Source organism: Ranitomeya imitator, chromosome 1 (assembly GCF_032444005.1).
Source record: "Ranitomeya imitator isolate aRanImi1 chromosome 1, aRanImi1.pri, whole genome shotgun sequence".
In the NCBI taxonomy this organism is placed as follows: domain Eukaryota; kingdom Metazoa; phylum Chordata; class Amphibia; order Anura; family Dendrobatidae; genus Ranitomeya; species Ranitomeya imitator.
In genome coordinates, this window is record NC_091282.1 from 256,308,273 (window position 1) to 256,320,808 (window position 12,536).

At 44.3% G+C, this 12,536-nt stretch overlaps 1 protein-coding gene across 3 annotated transcripts in view; it reads left to right on the top strand.

Moving 5' to 3' along the window:
- ATP6V0A2 (ATPase H+ transporting V0 subunit a2) overlaps window positions 1-12,536 on the top strand; it is a 183,006-nt gene that overhangs the window by 62,694 nt on the left and 107,776 nt on the right. For all 3 annotated transcript variants that reach the window (XM_069755987.1, XM_069755988.1, XM_069755989.1), the window contains one exon: window positions 11,246-11,328. In XM_069755987.1, the coding sequence (XP_069612088.1) occupies window positions 11,246-11,328 (83 nt within the window). The remainder of the gene's footprint in view (window positions 1-11,245; window positions 11,329-12,536) is intronic.

The following is a 12,536-nucleotide window of genomic DNA, read 5'->3' on the forward strand; positions in this document are numbered from 1 at the left end:
CACATGCAACTCGACACAAAAAGTTGCTACACGCATGTCGCCACACAAAACTCATCTCACAAAAGTCGCTACATGCATGTCGCCACACGCAACTCAACACACACAACTTGACACATGAAACTTGCCCTAAAACACACACAAGTCTGGTATTATCCTTCAGAAATAAAAATCTGATTATTAAGCAGACAAACTGCAAGAGCAACAAATGTACCATATAGGAAATACGGCAGCTGTCAGTCACATGACCTGTCTATTATGTGTATGTGTGAGCTAATATATACTGCCAGGGGGGAGGGCTTCCTGTTGGCTGGGGATTTATCAGGCTGCCAATTTAGCTTACAAATACTGAGGTAAAAATATTGAGCAAATAACGTGTGAACGAGGTCTAATACAGGAGGAGATGACACACAGATATATACTATATACAGGAGGAGATGACACACCGGTATATACTATATACAGGGGAGATGACACACACATATATACTATATACAGGGGAGGTGACACAGGTATATACTATATACAGGAGCAGATGACATACAGGTATATACTATATACAGGAGGAGATGACACACAGGTATATACTATATACAGGAGGAGATGACACGCTGGTATATACTATATACAGGGGAGATGACATACAGGTACTTACTATATACAGGGGAGATGACACACAGGTATATACTATATACAGGGGAGATGACACACAGGTATATACTATATACAGGGGAGATGACACACAGGTATATACTATATACAGGAGGAGATGACACAGGTATATACTATATACAGGAGCAGATGACACACAGGTTTATACTATATACAGGAGGAGATGACACACGTATATACTATATACAGGAGGAGATGACACATAGGTATATAGAGGAGGAGATGACATACAGCAGGTATGTACTATATACAGGGGATATGACATACAGGTATAAACTATATATATATAGGAGATGACATACAGGTATATAGTATATATAGGAGGAGATGACATACAGGTATATAGTATATACAGAAGAGATGACATACAGGTATATAGTATATACAGAAGAGATGACCTACAGGTATATAGTATATACAGAAGAGATGACATACAGATATATACTATATACAGGTGGAGATGACCTACAGATGTATAATATATATAAGGGAGCAAAGAAAATACTTGCAAGGACAGTCAGCATGGCAACATATAAGTATATAGATAATAAAAGGTTCAATTATCAACCATAATAAATAGCCAGCTGCATAAGAAGGACTACTCAATATGGACTTGTCGATGAACAAAACACTGGAGAAAACACATGGCTAACAAGCCAAGAAAAACGACCAAAACAGTCCTATGTGCGTATAAAAGTGAAAATACTTTATTGATGAATAATAATAAGGACAAACAGCCATCAGGCCAAGAGATGGCAGGCAATACATGTAACCAAAATGACAAAGGTAAAAAACAACAGGTGTGCACACATGCCGGAACCACTCAACATAAGATACTGGTACGAATTAATCTCCCCGTCAAAATATGGCGGTGTAGGAGAGGGTGCCTAAAGAGATATGTATCTCAGCTCACAAAGTAAAATTTTGGATGTTATCCTTCCTCAAGGGGCATAGTGAGTGGTGTCGCTGGCTGATTTAACCCCTTCATGACCCAGCCTATTTTGACCTTAAAGACCTTACCGTTTTTTGCAATTCTGACCAGTGTCCCTTTATGAGGTAATAACTCAGGAACGCTTCAACGGATCCTAGCGGTTCTGAGATTGTTTTTTCGTGACATATTGGGCTTCATGTTAGTGGTAAATTTAGGTCAATAAATTCTGCGTTTATTTGTGATAAAAACGGAAATTTGGTGAAAATTTTGAAAATTTCGCAATTTTCACATTTTGAATTTTTATTCTGTTAAACCAGAGAGATATGTGACACAAAATAGTTAATAAATAACATTTCCCACATGTTTACTTTACATCAGCACAATTTTGGAAACAAAATTTTTTTTTGTTAGGAAGTTATAAGGGTTAAAATTTGACCAGCGATTTCTCATTTTTACAACGAAATTTACAAAACCATTTTTTTTAGGGACCACCTCACATTTGAAGTCAGTTTGAGGGGTCTATATGGCTGAAAATACCCAAAAGTGACACCATTCTAAAAACTGCACCCCTCAAGGTGCACAAAACCACATTCAAGAAATTTATTAACCCTTCAGGTGCTTCACAGCAGCAGAAGCAACATGAAAGGAAAAAATGAACATTTAACTTTTTAGTCACAAAAATTATCTTTTAGCAACAATTTTTTTATTTTCCCAATGGTAAAAGGAGAAACTGAACCACGAAAGTTGTTGTCCAATTTGTCCTGAGTACGCTGATACCTCATATGTGGGGGTAAACCACTGTTTGGGCGCACGGCAGGGCTTGGAAGGGAAGGAGCGCCATTTGACTTTTTGAATCAAAAATTGGCTCCACTCTTTAGCGGACACCATGTCACGTTTGGAGAGCCCCCGTGTGCCTAAAAATTGGAGCTCTTCCACAAGTGACCCCATTTTGGAAACTAGACGCCCCAAGGAACTTATCTAGATGCATAGTGAGCACTTTGAACCCCCAGGTGCTTCACAAATTGATCCGTAAAAATGAAAAAGTACTTTTTTTTCACAAAAAAATTCTTTTTGCCTCAATTTTTTCATTTTCACATGGGCAACAGGATAAAATGGATCCTAAAATGTGTTGGGCAATTTCTCCTGAGTACACCAATACCTCACATGTGGGGTTAAACCACTGTTTGGGCACATGGTAAGGCTCGGAAGGGAAGGAGCGCCATTTGACTTTTTGAATGAAAAATTATTTCCATCGTTAGCGGACACCATGTCGCGTTTGGATAGCTCCTGTGTGCCTAAACATTGGCGCTCCCCCACAAGTGACCCCATTTTGGAAACTAGACCCCCCAAGGAACTTATTTAGATGCCTAGTGAGCACTTTAAACCCTCAGGTGCTTCACAAATTGATCTGTAAAAATGAAAAAGTACTTATTTTTCACAAAAAAATTCTTTTCGCCTCAATTTTTTCATTTTCACATGGGCAGTAGGATAAAATGGATCATAAAATTTGTTGGGCAATTTCTCCCGAGTACGCCGATACCTCATATGTGGGGGTAAACCACTGTTTGGGCACTCGGCAGGGCTCGGAAGGGAAGGCGCCATTTGACTTTTTGAATGGAAAATTAGCTCCAATTGTTAGCGGACACCATGTCGCGTTTGGAGAGCCCCTGTGTGCCTAAACATTGGAGCAACCCCACAAGTGACCCCATTTTGGAAACTAGACCCCCCAAGGAACTTATCTAGATACATATTGAGCACTTTAAACCCCCAGGTGCTTCACAGAAGTTTATAACGCAGAGCCATGAAAATAAAAAATAATTTTTCTTTCCTCAAAAATGATTTTTTAGCCTGGAATTTCCTATTTTGCCAAGGATAATAGGAGAAATTGGACCTCAAATATTGTTGTCCAGTTTGTCCTGAGTACGCTGATACCCCATATGTGGGGGTAAACCACTGTTTGGGCGCACGGCAGGGCTCGGAAGGGAAGGCACGCCATTTGGCTTTTTAAATGGAAAATTAGCTCCAATCATTAGCGGACACCATGTCACGTTTGGAGAGCCCCTGTGTGCCTAAACATTGGAGATCCCACAGAAATGACACCATTTTGGAAACTAGACCCCCAAAGGAACTAATCTAGATGTGTGGTGAGGACTTTGAACCCCCAAGTGCTTCACAGAAGTTTATAACGCAGAGCCATGAAAATAAAAAAAAAAACATTTTTCTCAAAAATGATCTTTTAGCCTGCAATTTTTTATTTTCCCAAGGGTAACAGGAGAAATTTGACCCCAAAAGTTGTTGTCCAGTTTCTCCTGAGTACGCTGATACCCCATATGTGGGGGTAAATCACTGTTTGGGCACATGCCGGGGCTCGGAAGTGAAGTAGTGACGTTTTGAAATGCAGACTTTGATGGAATGCTCTGTGGGCGTCACTTTGCGTTTGCAGAGCCCCTGATGTGGCTTAACAGTAGAAACCCCCCACAAGTGACCCCATTTTGGAAACTAGACCCCCAAAGGAACTTATCTAGATGTGTGGTGAGCACTTTGAACCCCCAAGTGCTTCATAGAAGTTTATAATGCAGAGCCGTGAAAATAATAAATACGTTTTCTTTCCTCAAAAATAATTATTTAGCCCAGAATTTTTTATTTTCCCAAGGGTTACAGAAGAAATTGGACCCCAAAAGTTGTTGTCCAGTTTCTACTGAGTACGCTGATACCCCATATGTGGGGGTAAACCACTGTTTGGGCACATGCCGAGGCTCGGAAGTGAAGTAGTGACGTTTTGAAATGCAGACTTTGATGGAATGCTCTGTGGGCGTCACATTGCGTTTGCAGAGCCCCTGATGTGGCTAAACAGTAGAAACCCCCCACAAGTGACCCCATTTTGGAAACTAGACCCCGAAAGGAACTTATCTAGATGTGTGGTGAGCACTTTTGAACCCCCAAGCGCTTCATAGAAGTTTATAATGCAGAGCCGTGAAAATAATAAATACGTTTTCTTTCCTCAAAAATAATTATTTAGCCCAGAATTTTTTATTTTCCCAAGGGTTACAGGAGAAATTGGACCCCAAAAGTTGTTGTCCAGTTTCTCCTGAGTACGCTGATACCCCATGAGTGGGGGTAAACCACTGTTTGGGCACACGTCGGGGCTCAGAAGGGAAGTAGTGACTTTTGAAATGCAGACTTTGATGGAATGGTCTGCGGGTGTCACGTTGCGTTTGCAGAGCCCCTGATGTGCCTAAACAGTAGAAACCCCCACAAGTGACCCCATTTTAGAAACTAGACCCCCCAAGGAACTTATCTAGATATGTGGTGAGCACTTTGAACCCCCAAGTGCTTCACAGACGTTTACAACGCAGAGCCGTGAAAATAAAAAATCATTTTTCTTTCCTCAAAAATTATGTTTTAGCAAGCATTTTTTTAGATTCACAAGGGTAACAGGAGAAATTGGACCCCAGTAATTGTTGCGCAGTTTGTCCTGAGTATGCTGGTACCCCATATGTGGGGGTAAACCACTGTTTGGGCACACGTCAGGGCTCGGAAGTGAGGGAGCACCATTTGACTTTTTGAATACGAGATTGGCTGGAATCAATGGTGGCGCCATGTTGCGTTTGGAGACCCCTGATGTGCCTAAACAGTGGTAACCCCTCAATTCTAACTCCAACACACCCCTAACCCTTATCCCAACTGTAGCCACAACCCTAATTCCAACCCTAACCACAACCCTAATTCCAACCCTAACCCTAAGGCTATGTGCCCACGTTGCGGATTCGTGTGAGATATTTCCGCACCATTTTTGAAAAATCCGCGGGTAAAAGGCACTGCGTTTTACCTGCGGATTTTCCGCGGATTTCCAGTGTTTTTTGTGCGGATTTCACCTGCGGATTCCTATTGAGGAACAGGTGTAAAACGCTGCGGAATCCGCACAAAGAATTGACATGCTGCGGAAAATACAACGCAGCGTTTCCGCGCGGTATTTTCCGCACCATGGGCACAGCGGATTTGGTTTTTCATATGTTTACATGGTACTGTAAACCTGATGGAACACTGCTGCGAATCCGCAGCGGCCAATCCACTGCGGATCCGCAGCCAAATCCGCACCGTGTGCACATAGCCTAATTCTAAAGGTATGTGCACACGCTGCGGAAAACGCTGCGGATCCGCAGCAGTTTCCCATGAGTTTACAGTTCAATGTAAACCTACGGGAAACAAAAATCGCTGTACACATGCTGCGGAAAAACTGCACGGAAACGCAGCGGTTTACATTCCGCAGCATGTCACTTCTTTGTGCGGATTCCGCAGCGGTTTTACAACTGCTCCAATAGAAAATCACAGTTGTAAAACCGCAGTGAAATGCGCAGAAAAAAACGCGGTAAATCCGCCATAAATCCGCAGCGGTTTAGCACTGCGGATTTATCAAATCCGCAGCGGAAAAATCCGCAGAGGACCAGAATACGTGTGCACATACCGAAACCCTAGCCCTAACCCTACCCCTAACCCTACCCCTAACCCTACCCCTAGCCCTACCCCTACCCCTAACCCTAACCCTACCCCTAACCCTAACCCTATTCTAACATTAGTGGAAAAAAAAAATTTCTTTATTTTTTTATTGTCCCTACCTATGGGGGTGACAAAGGGGGGGGGGGGGGGTCATTTATTATTTTTTTTATTTTGATCACTGAGATATAATCTATCTCAGTGATCAAAATGCACTTTGGAACGAATCTGCCGGCTGGCAGATTCGGCGGGCGCATTGCGCATGCGCCCGCCATTTTGGAAGATGGCGGCGCCCAGGGAGAAGACGGACGGGACCCCGGCTGGATCGGTAAGTATGTTGGGGGGGGGGGGGGGGGATCCGAGCACGGGGGGGGGGGGGGGGGAATCGGAGCGCGGGAGGGGTGGAACGGAGCACGGGGGCGTGGAACGGAGCACGGGGGGGGGGTGGAACGGAGCACCGGGGGGGGGGGGGTGGATCGGAGTGCAGGGGGGGTGATTGGTGCACGGGGGGAGCGGAGCCCTGTACTGAGGGAAGCCGGAGCAGTGTACCGGCCAGATCGGGGGGCTAAGGGGCGATCGGTGGGGTGGGGGCACATTAGTATTTCCAGCCATGGCCGATGATATTGCAGCATCGGCCATGGCTGGATTGTAATATTTCACCCGTTATAATAGGTGAAATATTACAAATCGCTCTGATTGGCAGTTTCACTTTCAACAGCCAATCAGAGTGATCGTAGCCACGAGGGGGTGAAGCCACCCCCCCTGGGCTAAACTACCACTCCCCCTGTCCCTGCAGATCGGGTGAAATGGGAGTTAACCCTTTCACCCGATCTGCAGGGACGCGATCTTTCCATGACGCCACATAGGCGTCATGGGTCGGATTGGCACCGACTTTCATGACGCCTACGTGGCGTCATGGGTCGGGAAGGGGTTAAATAGTAATGGGCGGCGGAAATACATATCCCCCATATGTATTGCCGCTGCCCATTACTATTTAAATCAGCCAGCGACACCACTCACTATGCCCCCTGAGGAAGGATAACATCCGAAACGTGCGTTGGGGTGTGTGCACACATCCCATGAACCCCTACACTGGTGCCGCTAACAATAAGGTATAGTTATTATTATGCATGCTATTCACTTTCATTGTTGATATGTGATGTTGCCCTGACTTCCAGAGCACCATTTACTTTGTGAGCTGAGATACATATCTCTTTAGGCACCCTCTCCTACACCGCCATATTTTGACGGGGAGATTAATTCGTACCAGTATCTTATGTTGAGTGGTTCCGGCATGTGTGCACACCTGTTGTTTTTTACCTTTGTCATTTTGGTTACATGTATTGCATGCCATCTCTTGGCGTGATGGCTGTTTGTCCTTATTATTCATCAATAAAGTATTTTCACTTATATACGTACATAGGACTGTTTTGGTCGTTTTTCTTGGCTTGTTAGCCATGTTTTTTCTCCTATATATAAGGGAGATGACAAACATGTATATACTGAAGGGAAAATGAGGGGTGTGAGATGAAAAGGTGTGAGTGCAAAATGAGAGGAGTGAGGGAAAATAGTGGAGTGATTGGAAAATGACAGATGTGAGGTCGAAATGACAAGTGTTAGGGGGGAATGAGAGGAGTGAGGGGGAAAATGAGGTGTGATGGGAAAATAAGAGAAGTGAGGTGCTATAACTAACCACAGATATTTACTATGCCCAGGCAACGCCGGGCTCTTCAGCTAGTAGTAAATAAAACTCCCCTTTATCACCCCCTTAGGCTAGTTTCACACTAGCGTTTGGCATGGCTGCGGACTTCCTCCGTGAAGCCCCGCCCACTGCTGCGCCTCTTCCTTCAGCTCCTCCTACGGCTGCATGCGTCCTGCGTACCCAGTGTTAAAGATAGGGTACGCAGGACGCATGCAGCCATAGGCGGAGCTGAATGAAGAGGCGGGGCTTCACGGAGGAAGTCCGCATCCATGCCCAACTCTAGTGTGAAACTAGCCTTAGTTAGGGAAAAATAATAAAATAAAAATATATATTTATTGCCATTTTTCCATTAGGGTTGGCCTAAAGTGGGGTTGGCCTAAAGTGAGGTTGGCCTAAAGTGAGGTTGGCCTAAAGTGAGGTTGGCCTAAAGTGAGGCTCGGGCTAAAGTGAGGCTCGGGCTAAAGTGAGGCTCGGGCTAAAGTGAGGCTCGGGCTAAAGTGAGGCTCGGGCTAAAGTGAGGCTCGGGTTAAAGTGAGGCTCGGGTTAAAGTGAGGCTCGGGTTAAAGTGAGGCTCGGGTTAAAGTGAGGCTCGGGCTAAAGTGAGGCTCGGGCTAAAGTGAGGCTCGGGCTAAAGTGAGGCTCGGGCTAAAGTGAGGCTCGGGCTAAAGTGAGGCTCGGGATTAGGATTGTGGTTAGGGTTATGATTAGATTTGGGGATTAGGCTTAGGGGTGTGTTAAGGTTAGTGTTAGACTTTGGGTGTAACCACTGTTTAGGTACATCAGGGCGTCTGCAAGCGCGACATGGCGCCACCATTGATTCCAGCTAATTTTGCATTCAAAAAGTCAAACGGTGCCCCTCCCTTCTGAGCCCTGCTATGCACCTAAACAGTGGTTTACCCCCACATATGGGGTATCAGCATTCTCAGAACAAATTGCACAACATCTTTGGGGGACTAATTTCTCCTGTTCCCCTTGGGAAAATAAAAATTTGGAGGCAAAAATATCATTTTTGTGGCATTTTTGTGGCATCCGATCTCAATTCCAGCCAATTCTGCGTAGAAAAGGTGAAACGGCACTCCTTCCCTTCCATGCTCTGCCGTGCGCCCAAACAGTGGTTTACCCCCACATATGGGGTATCTGCATATTCAGGAGAAATTGCACAACAACTTTTGTGGTTCATTTTGTTTTTTTACACTTGTGTAAATAAAAAAAAATTGGTTCTGAATTAAAATGTTTGTGAAAAAAAAGTTAAATGGTCATTGTTTTCCTTCCACATTGCTTCAGTTCCTGTGAAGCACGTAAGGCTACATTCACATTTGCGTTGTACGCTGCTGCGTCGGCAACGCAACGCACAACGCAAATCAAAACGCACGCAAAAACGCTGCATTTTGCGACGCATGCGTCCTTTTTTACCGAAATTTGGACGCAAGAAAAATGCAACTTGTTGCGTTTTCTGCGCCCGACGCTTGCGGCAAAAAAAACGCATGCGTCCCACAACGCATGTCCATGCGTCCCCCATGTTAAATATAGGGGCGCATGACGCATGCGTCGCCGCTGCGTCGCCCGACACAAACACGCAAAACGCTAATGTGAACGTAGCCTAAAGGGTTAATAAACTTCTTGAATGTGGTTTTGAGCAGTTTTTAGAATGGTGTCACTTTTGGGTATTTTTTTTTGTCATGTACACCCCTCAAAGTGACTTCAAATGTGAGTTGGTCTCTAAAAAAATGATTTTGTAAATTTTGTTGCGAAAATGAGAAATCGCTGGTCAACTTTTAACCCTTATAACTTCCTAACAAAAAAATTTTTTTTTCAAAAATTGTGCTGATGTAAAGTAGACGTGGGAAATGATATTTATTAAGTATTTTGTATGACATATCTCTGATTTAAGGGCTAAATTTTCACCATATTTCCATTTTTTTTCATAAATAAATGCAAGTCATATCGAAGAAATCTTACCGCTAACAATATGTCACGAAAAAAACAGTCTCAGAATCAGTGGGATCAGTTGAAGCGCTCCAGAGTTATAACCACATAAAGTGACAGTGGTCAGAATTGTAGAAATTGGCTTGGTCATTAAGCAGAAAATTGGCTCTGTCACTAAGGCGTTAAAGCAGGGATCACCAACCTGTGGCTCGCGATCTCATAAATTGTGGCTCGCGGTTGTCTGCTAGCTTGGTGCATTAGCTCCAAGTCTAGCAAAGAGCTTTGAAGAGCGTATCTCAAAAATGGTGAATTTTGTGAGTAGTCCAGCACAGATGATCAGATCTGGATGCACATATACTGGTCTTAGGGGTTTAGAGGTAATTTAAGGATGTGTGCTGGAGACAGGATGATACTACCGGTCAGAGGAGGTGCTTAAAGCTGGATATGAGAATACTGAAGGGGGAGATTGTGGGGACCCTTGGATCTTGGTGTACTGCTTCTGTGGAAAAGGTTTGGCTGTCATTATACCCATAATAGGGGCTTTGGTTGCCACTAATGTGATAGAGTGTGGGAGCCGGATGTGGCTCGTGACCCTCTTTCAAAGCTAGACATGGCTCACGACCCTCTCTCAGAGCTGGATGTGGCTCGCACCCTCTCTCAGAACTGGATGTGGTTCGTGAACCCCTCTCAGAGCTGGATGTGGCTCACAACCATCAATCAGAGCTGGATGTGGCTCGCGACCCTCTGTCAGAGGTGAATGTTACTCTTAAGGTCAGAAAGGTTGGGGACCACTGGGTTAAAGGGTGACAGTCATTTTTATAAATGTTTTTATATATTCTATACAGTGCATAGTGTTTCTGATTGGTGTGGGTCGGATTCGGAGATTCCCACAGTTCGGTCAAAACACTGTTCTGAGGTTTTCAACTCATGCATGAGCTGAATGCACAGAGCAGTGTACGAGCTCTATAGTAATATGGGTCTGCACAATCCTATCACGGACCTGTCTACAGACCCATACATTTGCTATTGAGCCCATACCCTGTGCTTGAAATCAAGATTTGGTGTGGTCAGTTGACATCATTGTGGAAGTCAAATCTCCAATCAGGAAAAATGGAGACACAAATTTGTATATCATTGTTTGTAAGTGACTTGTTTTGTGGCTAGGAACATTTTTGTGCTGTTCATAAAGATCACCAAAAATCAGAACACATTTCAACATGATTAAGGGGTAGTCCACTAGTGACTTACTGAAGACCTGTCATTCTAACATATTGCTGACCTATCCTATTCATCAAAATGGGAGATGAGCGGCAGCACCTAAGAACCACCGCTACACAGTTTATGTTGTTAATCTGTTCTGCTCCGTACACTGTTTGCAACTCCAGCGTTGTCCGGATGTAAAAAGCTGATAGGTGGGAGTGGGACCCCATCTGATCCGATGTTAGTGACCTATCCTAAGGATACGCCATCATTTTCCAAGTAAGCGTCATGTAACTCATCAGTTGTCTTTTTTGAATTTATAGGAAGAACCAACTAAGTGGTTTGTGTTTTTAATTTCGTATTGGGGAGACCAAATAGGACAAAAAGTTAAGATGATCTGTGAATGGTGAGTAAAAATAGTATAATAATAATCTTTGTTTATATAGCGCCAACATATTCTGCAGCGCAACAGTCATAAGTAACAACGTTAACAATACAATAATTAAAGCAAAATAAGACGACCCTGCTCGTGAGAGTTTACAATCTACAATGAGGTGGGGGAGATGCAAAGTAAAGGTGTGTATTTACAATGATGGTCCAGCCATCTTCAAGGGGTGGGGGATAGATGGAGATAGTGAATGGGCTACACACACACAAACATAAAATGACTTTGATTAGTGAACGTGGTAGGCCGCTCTGAACAAATGTGTTTTGAGCGAGCGCCTAAAACTATGCAAATTGTGGATGGTCCTAATATCTTGGGGTAGAGCATTCCAGAGTGGGGAGTGGGAGGTACGGATTAGTGCAGAGATTAGTCAAAAGTCATATGCAGAGCGCAGCGGCCGGCTCGGCCGATAGACCGAAATGAGGGAGGAGATGCACTGTGGAGAGCTTTGTGAGTGAGAACAAGTACTTTGAATTGTATCCTGTAATGAATAGACAGCCAGTGTAACGACTGGTGAAGAGCGGATGCGTCCGAGTAACAATTAACTAGATGGACAACCCTGGCTGCTGCATTAAAGATAGACTGGAGAGGGGAAAGTCAAGTAAGGGGGAGGCCAATTAATAGAGCATTGCCGTAGTTCAGGCGGGAGTGGATCAGGGCGACAGTGAGGGTTTTTGTTGTTTCCATGATGAGAAAAGGGCAGATTCTAGAGATGTTCTTTAGGTGTAAGCAGGAAGAGATTGTATATGGGAGGAGGAGAGATTGGAGTCAAACATAACACCCAAACCGCGCCTGCCTGCTGCCGGGGTGTTTTTATGGTGCCACCCACGGAGAGGGAAATGTCAGATTTAAGGAGCTTAGTAGACGACTGGAGCAGAAGAAGTTCAGTTTTGGAGAGGTTGAGTTTCAGATAGAGAGCGGACATGATGTTGGAGACTGCAGACAGACAGTCAGTGGCGTTTTGTAGTACAGGGGGGGTAAGGTCAGGGGATGACGTGTATAGTTGTGTTTCATCAGCATAAAGATGGTACTGAAAGCCAAATCTGCTGATTGTCTGTCCAATTGGGGCTGTGTAAAAGGGAGAAGAGAAGAGGGCCAAGGACTGAGCCCTGAGGTACCCCAACAGTGAAGGGAAGAGGAGATGAAGTGGAGCCAGAGAACAGAACACT